Source organism: Onychostoma macrolepis, chromosome 20 (assembly GCF_012432095.1).
Source record: "Onychostoma macrolepis isolate SWU-2019 chromosome 20, ASM1243209v1, whole genome shotgun sequence".
NCBI classification, from domain to species: Eukaryota; Metazoa; Chordata; class Actinopteri; order Cypriniformes; family Cyprinidae; genus Onychostoma; species Onychostoma macrolepis.
In genome coordinates, this window is record NC_081174.1 from 3444076 (window position 1) to 3458231 (window position 14156).

The 14156-nt window shown below is 39.1% G+C and overlaps 1 protein-coding gene across 1 annotated transcript in view; it reads left to right on the plus strand.

The window, feature by feature from the left end:
* slc16a10 (solute carrier family 16 member 10) overlaps positions 1-14156 on the plus strand; it is a 45109-nt gene that overhangs the window by 12320 nt on the left and 18633 nt on the right. Inside the window, exon 2 of the mRNA XM_058755892.1 lies at positions 13766-13910. Coding sequence (XP_058611875.1) covers positions 13766-13910 — 145 coding nt within the window. The remainder of the gene's footprint in view (positions 1-13765; positions 13911-14156) is intronic.

Below are 14156 nucleotides of genomic sequence, written 5' to 3' on the forward strand. Positions count from 1 at the left end.
TTTATGTGCAGTTCAAATACAAACTTGATATTTTTCGATCAAATTTGATTCGTTTGATTTCAAATTCAAATTAAATCTTAAATTTGGGCCTATTTTTGGATTGGGGATTTATGTTTTCATCTATTTATGTGAGATCACAGTAAGCTGGCAAGACTTAACGAGTTCATAAAGACTGACTCCACACAGCCGTTCATTTATATTTTATGCATTCACACACACACACACACGTTTGTTTTTGTGAAAAGTGGAGACATCCCATAGGTGTAATGGTTTTTATACTGTACAGAGCGTATATTCTATTATCCTACACCAACCCTACACCTAAACCTACCCCTTACAGGAGACTGTCTGCTATTTCAGATTTTCAATACACTCCATTCTGTGTGATTTATAAGCGTTTTGAAAAGTGGGGACATGGAGTAATGTCCTGAAAAGTCACCTTCTCCTTGTAATACCTGTCATACACTTGTCATTATACACATCTATGTCCTGATTTGTCACAAAAATGCGCACGCACACACACACACACACACACACACACACACACTACAAAATTAGATTAATATCTTATAGCAGTAGAAAGTGCACAGATTAGTTCATCGACTGCATTATCTGTGTATTATCTGGTTCTGCATTACTGCCTGCGACTGCTTTATTTGCTGTCAGACCCAGAATTGTAGGAAAAGAGCTAGCTGTTACAGTCTAATCATAAAGATGCTCATTATAATCAGTCTGATGTGTTTTTCATGAACTGCAATATATTGGAGGTTAGTAGCTCTGTGTGTGTGTGAGTGTGTGTTTGTGGGAGAGAGAGAGAGCGTGTGTGTGAGTGTGTGTGTGTGTGTGTGTGAGTGTGTGAGTGTGAGTGAGTGTGTGTGTGTGTGTGTGTGTGTGTGAGTGTGTTTGTGAGAGAGAGAGAGAGAGAGTTTGTGTGTGTGTGTGTGAGTGAGTGAGTGTGTGTGTGTGTGTGTTAGGGATGTGCATCTCCATAACTGAGGCCGATTCGATACGCATCTCGATGCATAGCCAACGATACGATACACTGAAGATACACATGAAGCAGCTAGCGATGCGATGTGATTCACCCCATTACGGTCTATTTTTATTTGATTTCGATGCGATTCGATGCAATACGATTCAATGGAAAAAATATGATCGCTTTTATTTCTTTGGTTCAGACAGACAGCAAATCATAAATTAACTTATGTGTCTTCTGACTGCTGACGCCTCGAGGTCTGTTCCATAAAACAAGTTTACCAAATAGGCCAGGCTTATTTCAGTTAGTCTGACTCACTGACAAATGATTTGGTTCCATAAAGCAAATTGAACAAAGATCAACCTCAGTCACTGTGGCTGCTTATGCTGGAAAGCTAACCTGGTCCAGGGCAGGCTAACGGTCAGGCTAAGCTGAGCTCCTCTAACACTGACCAACAGGAAAGCAATGATATTACCACTGACTCTCTCACGTACTATCATAGCCACGCAGCCTTTCTCTCTGGTTTTATAACTGTACCTTTTATAGTTAGAACAGATAGCATTAGAACATTACAATCTAACATTGCTCTTTACAGCATTAACAATCACTAAACTAAAATTAAAATCACTCAATTTAAACTACATTTTAACTGCTATAAGAAACACATGAACTCATCTGAGCTTAGTAATTAGGACTGTATTAGCTTACATTTGATTTACTCATTACAATAGTCCCTTTACAGTTACTGCTATCATAAAATGCATATTTGACTCTTGCGCTCCGTCTGTATAGTGCGCATGCGTGCAGCAGCGCTCGTCCACTCGCGTAAGCCCACTCCTGACAGCAAAATGGATAGATTTACATGACTTCCTAACATTTACAGATGAAAAATATAGTCGTGACATGTCAGATATGCACTGTGGGAACGTGCTTGAGACACAGTTTCGAGAGGAGAAATCAATCTATATATAAAATATTGGTCACTTTCTAAACAATAAAAGTGTAGCGCATCCACTAGTAATTATACATAAATAAATGGGTTTTTACTGATGCTAATATGTTAGAAACGATGCATCGCGATACAAATGCCAACTTGCATCCGATGCACACTTTTTAAACCGATGCATCGCATCGTTAACTTTTTTTTTGCCGATGCACCGAGCGAATTGGGGAATCTTCCCATCCCTAGTCTGTTTGTTTGTTTGTGTGTGTGTTGTGCACCGCAGCAGTGGATGTTTGAGGCTGATTGTTGTCGTTCCTGTAGAAACTCTTCTTGGGTGTCTTTTATTGACTTTACCTTGACAAATAAGAAGAAAGGTCTGTCAGTCCAGCCTTATTCTGTGCTGTGAGCTCAGCTCTTGTCTTCTGGGATGTTCTCTGTGAGTTTGTTTATGGAAGCAGACGTTGAATAGGATGTGTCCAGTTCTTCCTCAGTTCCTCCTTCATATAAGCAGCGGCGTCTGGCCTTGGCTCTGTCCGCGGTGAAGCAGGTGGCGTTGGTGACAGACGACACGTGCGCTGCCGCACATGCGAGTTAATGGTCAACAGAGCACTTGATCTGTGTTGACATACGCTTTAGGTGAAGGTTCCTGCAGATAAACAGGTAAGGTAAACACGGGAACGGCGAGGAGCGTCCTGTAGGAGCACCAATCGCCGCCGCTCTACAGCATGGCAACATCACCCTATAAGTCCAGCGCTCTGTGGGAAAGCAGACGTGGCCGCTGCTTGTGTGTTGATAAGGGTCCGATACGAGCGGAGAGAACATGAGGCCTGGGGGAGCTCCTGTGGACAGAGAGCAGCTTTCTGACCGACACTAAAGTTTCTGCCGTATTCCCACACTTTCTTAACCTCCTAATGTGTTTCGGGTCAGTGTGACCCACACACTAGTTAGACTATTTCCTTTTTCTTGAAATTTTGTGACTCTTTCTCATTTAGGGCCTTGATTGTGCATGCAAAGATTCAACATATACCTTTTCAAAAGGTACAAAGATGTATCATTAAGGTACTAATATGAACTTGTAGGGGTAAAAAAAAAAAAAGGTACAAATATATACGTTTTTCAAAAGAATACAGCTTTTGTTCTTGTTTTTTTCTGAGTTTGTATAGATGACTTTTGGAAAATCTGTAATTCAGTTGCCATGTAGAACAACAGCAACAACAGCAAACAAGTAAACCAAACAAACAAACAAAAAAAAAAAACAGGAACACTTTGTTGAAACTTTTTATTAGAACAAATATTACAACAAGAAAACAAATTATTACACAATATTATCAATCCTTTTTTGTGTAAGATAATACACAACCACTAAAAAGACAAAGCAAAATAAATAAATACATTCAATAAATAAAATCTACATAAATTATATAAACATAATAATATTAAACAGGAGACTTAAAGTAAACTATAAAACGACTCCATTTACTAAAATAATGACTTTTCCCAGAAAATCTTATTTTTTCTAATTTCAAAATTCCAAACCATGGTATCCACTGGCCACTGAGAGATATTTGGAGTCTTGTTAGATTTCCATTGGAGCAAAATACGGTGCCTAGCTAATAAGGAGGTAAAAGATAAACTATTCAATTGTTTATAATTAAACTGAGACCAAATCTATGATACCCCAAAGATTTCTATAGCGGGCAAACTTCAATTCTAACTGTCATCACCTCAGACACAGTGGTAAAACAATTAAGTCAGTCACCTTTAAACATATAGCACTTTTAACAATACAGATTTAACAAAACAATGTCAAAGCAGCTTTACAGTATTAAATAGGAAAATAGTGTGTCAATAATGCAAAAGGACAATAGTAAACACTCAATTTTCAGTTAAAGGCATTTCATTATTGAATTCAGAGATGTCATTGTCTAGCTCAGTTCAGTTCTAATAGTATCTGTGCAATCATGTAGAGGATATCGCTGGAAAATAAGTGTCCACAACTAAGCAAGCCAGAGGAACCAAAACTCCATCGGTGACAGAATGGAGAAAAAAACCTTGGGAGAAACCAGGCTCAGTCGGGGGTCAGTTCTCCTCTGACCAGACGAACCAGCAGTTCACTTACAACTGCAGCAAAGTCAGATTGTGTAAAGGACTCGTCTGGTTCCCGTGGTCTTGTCTAGATGGCCGTCTAGGAGACGAGGTCTTCACTGGGGATCTGTCTCTGGGGCTCATCTAGGTGTCCTGGTCTCCGCTGACGTTCAGGGCTGTAGAGGTCATCTCTAGGTGCTGATCCACCATCTGATCTGGATACGGACTGGATCAGGTGGCAACAGTGATCTCAGAATAAGAAAGAAACAGACAAATATTAGCGTAGATGCCATTCTTCTTACAATGTAACGAGTACATCGTGTGTTATGGGGAGTGTTCCCGGTTCCGGTTGATCTAATTAATGCAGCCTAACAATCCTTTAACAGATTTGAATAATAGAAGCGTATTAATGTGTTATGTGTAAGCCAGGCTAAAGAGATGGGTCTTTAATCTAGATTTAAACTGACAGAGTGTGTCTGCCTCCCGAACAGTGTTAGGTAGATTGTTCCAGAGTTTGGGTGCTAAATAGGAAAAGGATCTGCCGCCCGCAGTCGATTTTGATATTCTAGGTATTATCAAACGGCCAGAGTTTTGAGAACGCAGTGGACGTGGAGGACTATAATGCGATAAGAGCTCGCTCAAGTACTGAGGAGCTAAACCATTCAGGGCTTTATAAGTAATTAACAAGATTTTAAAATCTATCCGATGCTTGATAGGGAGCCAGTGCAGTGTTGACAGAACCGGGCTAATATGGTCATATTTCCTGGTTCTAGTAAGGACTCTAGCTGCTGCATTTTGGACCAACTGTAGTTTGTTGATCAAGCGTGCAGAACAACCACCCAATAAAGCATTACAATAGTCTAACCTTGAGGTCATAAATGCATGAATTAACATTTCTGCATTTGACAATGAGAGCAAAGGTTGTAATTTAGGTTTTACAAATGCTAGAAAACGTGGCTGTCAAAGGAAAGATTGCTATCGAACAGCACACCTAGGTTCCTGACTGATGAAGAAGAATTGACAGAGCAGTTCTAGGTTATTACATGTGGGGTTTTTAGGTCCGATAATTAACACCTCTGTTTTTTCAGAATTTTGCGTCATCCAGTCATCCAGTTTTCAATTTGGTGTGTTTTGTCGGGTCACAAAGAAATATAGAGCTGAGTATCATCAGCATAACAGTGAAAGCTAACACCATGTCTCCTGATAATATCTCCCAAGGGTAACATGTAAAGCGTGAAAAGTAACGGCCCTAGTACTGAGCCTTGAGGTACTCCATACTGCACTTGTGATCAATATGATACCTCTTCATTCACTGCTACGAACTGATGGCGGTCAGATAACTATGATTTGAACCATGCTAAGGCGCTTCCACTAATGCCAACAAAGTTTTGTAGTCTATTCAAAAGAATGTTGTGGTCGATAGTGTCGAACGCAGCGCTAAGATCCAGTAGAACTAATAAAGAGATACAACCACGATCAGATGATAGAAGCAGGTCATTTGTAACTCTAATGAGAGCAGTCTCAGTACTATGATACGATCTAAATCCTGACTGGAATTCCTCACAGATATAATTTGTCTCTAAGAAGGAACATAGTTGTGAGGATACTACCTTTTCTAGTATCTTTGACAGAATATTGAGATTCAAGATTGGTCTGTAATTAACTACTTATTTGGGGTCAAGTTGTGTTTTTTTAATGAGAGGCTTAATAACAGCCAGTTTGAAGGTTTAACCCAGAAACACTTTATTTATGCTTGTCAAACACTACAGTATGAAATGAATAAGAACTTCAAAACAAAGTTTATAAATGTAAGACTCAAACTTTACACTAAATTAAAGACTTGTCTTCTGAATTATCAAGAGAATTAGCGGTTTCTTCATCTATTTGAGTCTCAGTCAGAAATCTGTGAAAGGATGTGTTTTTTTGGATCTCAGTTACTAGTCTGTTGCAGCATTGAAAATAACTGAGAGGCATTTTACCCTCAAAAAGGTTCGAGAAAGACATAACAGAGGCTACTTGCACTAATTACAAACAGCAATAAATACTACTTACATTAATTACAAGTAAGGGATAATCAACGGCTAGCTGTGCTAGCAATTAAACGATTTGAATGCACGACGTGGAGGCGAAGAACCACCCGACGCACAGTGGAGTGCATTCAGATCGTTTAATGCACAGCTAGTTGATTATCCCGTTTATGCCATGGCCATTTGCCAGTATTCACATATTAAAGATGTTAATAATATTTGTGCTGCAATATTTGACCGGAACGATAAAAATGACGGTTATTTTCGTCTGTATTACTATTCAACTGTAACTGTATGTTACTGTGGTTACCAATGTTTATAGGAAGCGCATTAATATAGAACGTGATTAAACTGACCTGGAACTACCTGTGCAGTTAAACGAATTTAAGCAACACCTGCCAGCCAATCAGAATCCAGTATTCAGACAGACCATGGCATAAACAGCCATAAATACTACTTACACTAAGTACACATAGTTAGATACTATTTATACTTAGTTGTAGTCATTTGCACCTCAGTGTGAAAATAGTCACTACAAATAGTCATTAAAATAACAAAAAAATAAATAAAAATTTGTGCCTGTACAGCTGATTTTCAACATAGAAATAAGCGAGTTCATAACATCTAATTTTATGTGTTTTCTTTCAGTTTCTGATAAGTTACAATATAGGTTTCTGTTTGTAGATGAGTCTTATTTTTTCCCATAGTGCTGATTTTTGGAAAATTGCATAGAAATCAGTGGGGGTCAAATTAAACCCGCAGATATTCAACACAACGGGAGGGTAGATTTCAACACGGGACGCTGGAGTTTGAGCTCCATCCAGCCTCCCTCTCGACACCTGTGGCCTGTCTGATGTCCTGAAACGGGACACTGAAACATTAGGACTTGAGTTCTCTACATTATGGGTGCGAGTCTGTAAGCAACGCTCGTCTGCTGCCAGATCCTCCAGCGGTCAGCCTAATTGGTGCCAGCTGTGCATGGATCCCCATAAAGCCTGTTGCAGATTCTGCAGAGTCACGCTGAGGATCAGAAGTGCTTCTGGGTAATGAGCCGAGGTTAGGAAACGAGCTCAGAGCTGGAAACGCTCAACGGAAGGATTGGCTGATGCAATAAAGCCTCTGTGATCTTCAGGAAGAGCCTGAGGCGGTGTGCTGCAGATCCTGGAGTGTGTGTGTGTGTGTGTGTGTGAGAGAGTGAGTGAGTGAGTGAGTGAGTGTGTGTGTGTGTGTGTGTGTGTGTGTGTGTGTGTGTGTGTGTGTGTGTGTGTGTGAGAGTGAGTGAGTGAGTGAGTGTGTGTGTGTGTGTGTGTGTGTGTGTGTGTGTGTGAGAGAGTGAGTGAGTGAGTGAGTGAGTGAGTGAGTGAGTGAGTGAGTGAGTGAGTGTGTGTGTGTGTGTGTGTGTGTGTGTGTGTGTGTGTGTGTGTGAGAGAGTGAGTGAGTGAGTGAGTGAGTGAGTGAGTGAGTGAGTGAGTGAGTGTGTGTGTGTGTGTGTGTGTGTGTGTGTGTGTATGAGAGAGTGTGTGTCAGTCAACAGCAGTGCTCCCAGAGACTGGACTCACACAGCTCTGGACGTTTCTGTAAGCGCACACAGATGTGTCTGTGCTGTTCGCTCAGTCCTGTGCAGCCGTGTCTGAATTCTGCTGTACTCATCATTCCTGCGTTCGTGTTCTGTGAAAATTACAGAAACAAACTTCACCCACCTACAAGTGACCTGATTCAACAGATAGGCTGTAGGAAGATGAACTGGAATTACAGGAAATAGAATATGCTGGAACATAGCATACACAAGTATTTTTCATAGGGATTTCTTAAAGCGTGATAAGTGATGAACGAAAGCAGCCAGCTACGAGGAGAATCACAACGACATGAATAGGGCTGGGCAAAAAAAAAAATCGATTTTTCGATTAATCGTTTTTTTAATGACGTCGATTCGATATCAATTCTCAAAAGCCACGAATCGATCTCAGCACACATTTAAAACAAGATCTGATTAATGTGATTCTTATCATTAGTCTTCTCCACTAGATATCAGCCTTATTTACCATTCATTCAGTGTTTATGGCGGAGATACTGTTGATGAGAACCAAGAACAAAGCCATACGCGTGATTGGTAATGCTCAGGTGAAACGCTATAGTAATACTATAAATCTGTGAAAGCATTTGATATCACGCATAAGGCGTCATGATTTCTGCAATGAATGAATGAATGGCGGATGGCGCGACACACTGTTTTGTTTACTACACACTTAATAAGCGCGGACGACGCTCGCAGTGTTTTCATCTTCTGCCGTCTCACTATATGCTGATATTAACACACTGCTGCTCTGAGAGTGATTTCATTAGCATTTTACAGTTTAATTTGAGAAAACTACCGTCATATCACATGATACACAGCAGCTGCAAGTTCCTCACGGCAACCTGTCAAAATAAACGTTTAGTTTAACATTAAGAGCAGTCTTAAGACTCAATGCTACTACTACTAATAAACATTAATAAATCTTTATTTTTAAAGGAATAATCCCATTCGTTTTCTTTTTAATTTTAACAGTAAACCTCTGTTGTGCAGCACTTTGTTTGCCAAAAAATAAAAGGGGTTAATTTTCATTTGATTAGGATAAATAAAATTAATGTTTTATGCCTTCATCTGATTACCAGAAAAATTAAGAACATTTTATAGGGCTCTATCATTGTTTAAGAAAGGACCCTATACAAAAAAAGAATAGGTTTAAAATACAGGCCTGTGGGTCTTAATTTCTTTTTATTAATTCACCATTTGTAAACTGCGTTTACTGTTCATTTTTTAGAAATATCAATAGCTTTTGTCTTAAAACTATATTCACTGAATGTAATAAAAAAAAATCGAGAATCGAATCGAATCGAGAGCTTGCGAATCGAATCGGGACATCTGAATCGATACCCAGCCCTAGTCATGAACTTTGATTTGAAGCACAGAAAGTTTTTGAAAGCCAGACAAAAGTACAAGACTTGAACTTAAAAGCTTTATTAAGGGAAAGAACTGCAATCCCATGAAGCACTGCGGAAGATGTGTGAATGATGATGTACAAACAATATCTTTTGTTGCAATACATGCATATTATTTTCATACAAATATTTAAGTAGTTTGAGAGGTCAGGAGTTCTAATCATGAGAAATTACAAAATAAATTGAAATAATGCAAACAGATTTAACAAAAGCGCACATCACACGTTGACATCCTCTGAGCTCACAGCAGATCTGTCTTATCAGTTACCATTCAAATCAGTCTCTTATGAACACAAATGAATGGGATTTTTACCTCCAGAGCCCAAATCCATATGATTTGGAGAAATTCAGCAGGTTATTCTGGGAAATAAAGTGTTTTCCATCCTGGTCCGTTCATTTTGTTAAATTGTGTAGAATTGTCCATATGTGACATTTTAAACAGATCTGTCTGTACTGACTTTCTAAACCTATATACACATTCAGACCAGCTGTTATGTCAACAGTAATTCATCAGAATCACGTGCCTGATAATATCGACCCAGCGCTGTTGATCTGAAGTCTGAAGCGGTCCGGTGTTTCTTCAAGGAGTCTGCTCGGATGGGACAGGGTCTCCAGACATCGCTGTGAAAGCTGGATTATTTTTAACTTTGGCATGCCATCTTAAAAACACTTGTGCTGGGATGCTCAAAATATCAGCGCGAGACGCGGCACAATGGCCAAAGACGTGCGTCTGGCTGATATTTTTAGTGGCAGTGATATATAGTGTGTATCCAAACACATCTGTATTTATGAAAAGCTCACCAATGGAGTCGCCTGAAGTCATAGAATTGTACAGAAGAATTCACTTCTCAAGAGGAATATATCACAATTTTTCATTTTAATTGAAACTGTAAACCTCGCTGTGCAGCACAATGTTACCAAAAAATAAAAGGAATTGTTTCAGTTTCATTTGATTACATTTTTAAAAATGAGTTAAACTGTTATATAAAGCTGTATAGGCTACATTCATTTGATGATCAACTTTTTTTGACTGAATTGCCTTCAAATATAAAAAATACACATAGAATAAAACACATTTCTAATCATAGGGCATACACTGTAAAAATAAAAAAAAAGTTTCTCAACTTCTTTTTTTTATTTATTTATTTTACAGTGTATGACTGTAAAATTTTAGCAGTATTTTACTCATTTTGTAATATGACTGTAAAAATGTTAATAGATTGTTATATTTTGTTTTATGAAAAACAAAATGTATGAATTAAATTGATTAGACATGCTTTTTGATTATTAGTTTAATTAAAACTGAATCCAGAAAAATTAAAGAGAGGGGAAAATGAATGTAGGAAAACATGAGAAGGAATACGGCTGATTTCATTGAGCACTGAAGACCCTTGTCCTGTAAAGCTCACATGTCTGTCAGCATAAATACAGATCAGCACACTCTGGACTCGATGATAACATCCACAATCTTATCATGAAGTGTGATAATCTGAGCTGGACTCTGGGTGTGTCGCTCGCTGATGGATCTGATCGCAGAAGACAGAAACAGGAGATGGACTGGATCTTAATCTGCTCTTCACGTCACACAGTCAAGTGTTTGCAGGCGAGAGGCTTGTTTGCGGCTCTCAGGAAGCTGGTTTTCAGGAACAGGAGGACATAACTCTGTTTGAGGAGACAGCGACGCTTTTTCTCTGTTTCCGTAGTTTGGTGTTTCCATGGTCCAGAGTAAAAACACAACACAACAGAAGCGTCTGAGCATACGGTTGCGTTCACGCTCGGTTATGAAGGAGACGGACAAGAACTCAAGATGAAGACAGATGAAATGTGTCTCGTTGTCTCACTTCGATCAGTCACTAGAAGTGCTCTGTTAAGCTTTGGCCACGAATGTGAAAGGATAACAGACGTTTGGAATAAAAATGAAATCCTCAAAGATGGGATATGAAGGCTTGTAGTTTGCTCTGTTTTGTCAGGGTTAAAACCATAAAAAATATTTATATTACTAATAATTAGATCCAGTGTGAACAGGAGTCACTCCTGATCTGTTGCCAGACATCTTTATTTTTCTGCAAATCATTACTCATTTGTGAGTAATATTTTAATTGTATTCCTTGCATTTTCAGTTCTTGCAATTCAAAAATGTCATTCACATCGTTTTTTTCCCCTCAAATTAAACAACTCAAGTAACTGAATTGTTTGAGCTGATACTGATATTTCTTAACAGAAGTCAATAGAGCTTTATTTGAGCTTCAGCTGGAATATTCCTTTAAAATCAGCAGTGTTTATGCAGCAGCAAAGTCTGGACTTCAGATGGGGTTTAATATTCAGTTTAACTGTGCGTACACTATCGGATGAAAACAGCACTTGAACTGAATTAATTGTGCAACATCAGTTACTGAGCTAAACTGAATTATTGTGTTCTAGAGCAGCGTTTAGAGCTGAAATGGAAGTAGTTTCATATTTGATGAATTGCTGTTGTTGTTGTTTGTTTGTGAAGCTGCATTGATCTGTATCGTATGAAGCGCTGTGTAGTGCGTGGTCTCTCTGTGTGTGTTTGGTCCGTCTGTCCTCAGTCTGCTGTGTTTGTTCGGGACACACGGATGTGAGTGTGTTTTGTTTGCTGTGCTAACAGAGTGTTTCCAGCATCTCTGATGCTCACTGGAGTGTGTGACGAATCATTACAGACCGGAACACACACCATGGTTTCACACAGGTCCTCCTCTTCAGATGAGGCTGCACCACACTTTGTCTCACAGTGATGCCACATTGCTGGTCCTTGTCTTATTAAAAAATTAACAGAATTTATTTAATAAAAAACTTATTCATATGAGACTCATCAGATTCAGGACAGTTTTGATGAAATAAAGTAGAATAAATAGGGCATCTTCATGAGTATCATATGTGGTGTTCTTTAGGGAAGTTAGATGGAAGTGTGTGTGTGTCCTTGTGTTTCTGTTGGAGAGAGACTCGCTCCATAACCCAGATCATCACATGATCGCTTTGACTTCCCATGTGAAACTGCAGCATGAAGGACAGTAATGTAAGTCAGAGGCTCACGAATAAAACACAGTAGTGTTTGAGTGACGTTTGTCATCCAATGCATGCTAAAACATGTCAAAGCTCAATTAAGGACATTTAATTGACTTTTGTGCAACAGCTTTCTCTCCCCTTGATGTTTAATGTAAAATCTCTGTCCTGAAGTAAAACCGGTGCATGTCAACCCACAGAAATATAATGGAAGTCTGTGTGTTAGATTAATGTTTCTGTCTGTGTGTAGTATGTTGCTCTCTGTGCTTCTGTGATAAGAATAAACGGACACAGTATCCAGCGAGGACTGTGCAGAAATACAGTAGCACAGTATGAATCATTTTACAGTAAATCACAGTAGGGTTATACATCACTATATAGCTATTTCATGCTGGAAATAATAATGCTCATTTTGTATGATCTGTTGAATGAATTTCTTTACAAATGAAACATCATTCATCCCATTTGATTATTTTCTTGATTTATTTGAATTGATGGACACTGATGCACTCTTGTCATTTGACTCAACTTGGCCTGTGTTGTTGGTTTTTTAAAGGGGTCATATAATACGATTTCACCTTTTTAACTTTTGTTAGTGTGTAATGTAGCTGTGTGAGCATAAACAACATCTACAAAGTTATGAAGCTTAAAGTTAAAATGCAAAGGGAGAAATTGTCTTTTACAGAATTAGCATAGCATTGCCTACAGCGAACGGCTGGTAAGGGACTACAACAAAATAATTCTGGGTTAGTGACATCATAAACCCAGATAAACCCCGCCCCCTGGAACATGCAACAAAGGGGGCAGGGCCATGCTGCGCTGCTTTAGAGAAGAGGAAGAAAACTAGGGGTGCATGTAAAAATCTATTCATATACTGTCTTCTAACGATTCTAATGGATTCACAAGTTTCAAAATCAATGTTCTAAAGCAGCGGTTCTCAATCCTGTTCCTCGCGTCACCCTGCTCTGCATATCTCTCTCTCTCTCTCTCTCTCTCATTCAGATCAGCTCAGCTGCTCCAACAATAAACTGTTCCATTTATACACTTATTTTCACATAGCTATGACAAGCGTTAAACATGGACGTGCATGCAGTTGCCATACTGTATTAAAGCTTTAATCGTGATAAAACCGTATATTAAAAGCTAACATAAGCAGTAGCATAGCGTATCTAAAAGTATGAGACAACAACAAACAAAAAACATAGGCCTACCATTAAGAGCCGTGCTTGCACAGGTTCTGTGCGATCCCCTTCACTAATATCCTCCGCATCTCAATTAGGCTCAAACATACAACTGGACCACATGCCGCTGAGGTGAGGGGCGGGGCTCTAGAGGTGGTTTAGCCAATCACAACACACTGGGCCAGCTAACCAATCAGAGCCCATCGTGTATTTCTAAGGGAGGGCCTTCACAGAACCAGGAAATCAACCGGGCCGTTTTTATGCTAGCTGAAAAGCAGTGTACAATAAAGTTAAAATATGTGAAAAATAATGTGATTTTTGAAAAACGAAGCATGAACATATGTTGCTGTGCACCCCATAAACACAATCAAGCCTTCGAAAAATCCATTAGACCACCCCTTTAATGTAAATCTGTAAAACACGATTTTATAATGAGCTGTTTGTTATCACACACATGTAAACACATTTAAATATTTCTAATGGAAGTTTCATTTACTTAGACTGCTGGCTTCATCTAAATGAACTCTCTCTCTCTGTGTGTATGCAGCATGGGTCGGCTCTCTCTCGATGGGCATGATCTTCTTCTGCTCGCCGATCGTCAGTGTGTTCACCGATCTGCTCGGCTGCCGGATTACAGCGGTTGGAGGGGCAGCGGTAGCATTTGTGGGACTTCTGGCCAGTTCCTTCGTCAAGTAAGTGCATTATTTTCACCTCAGGTTTTAAATAAAGACTTTTTTTTATTGCTAAGCAGTTAAATTTAAGCTCTTATTACATGTAGTAATTGCTTTCCAGTTGCACTAACCCATTTGTTTTTATACCCTACTATCCTTCTTGTGTGATTTTATGTTCACTGTCAAAAGGGAGCAATGGATTTGTCTGTAAGCAGTGGATGGTGTATTGATCATCCACTGGATGATCGATGGAGATCATTCTGAACA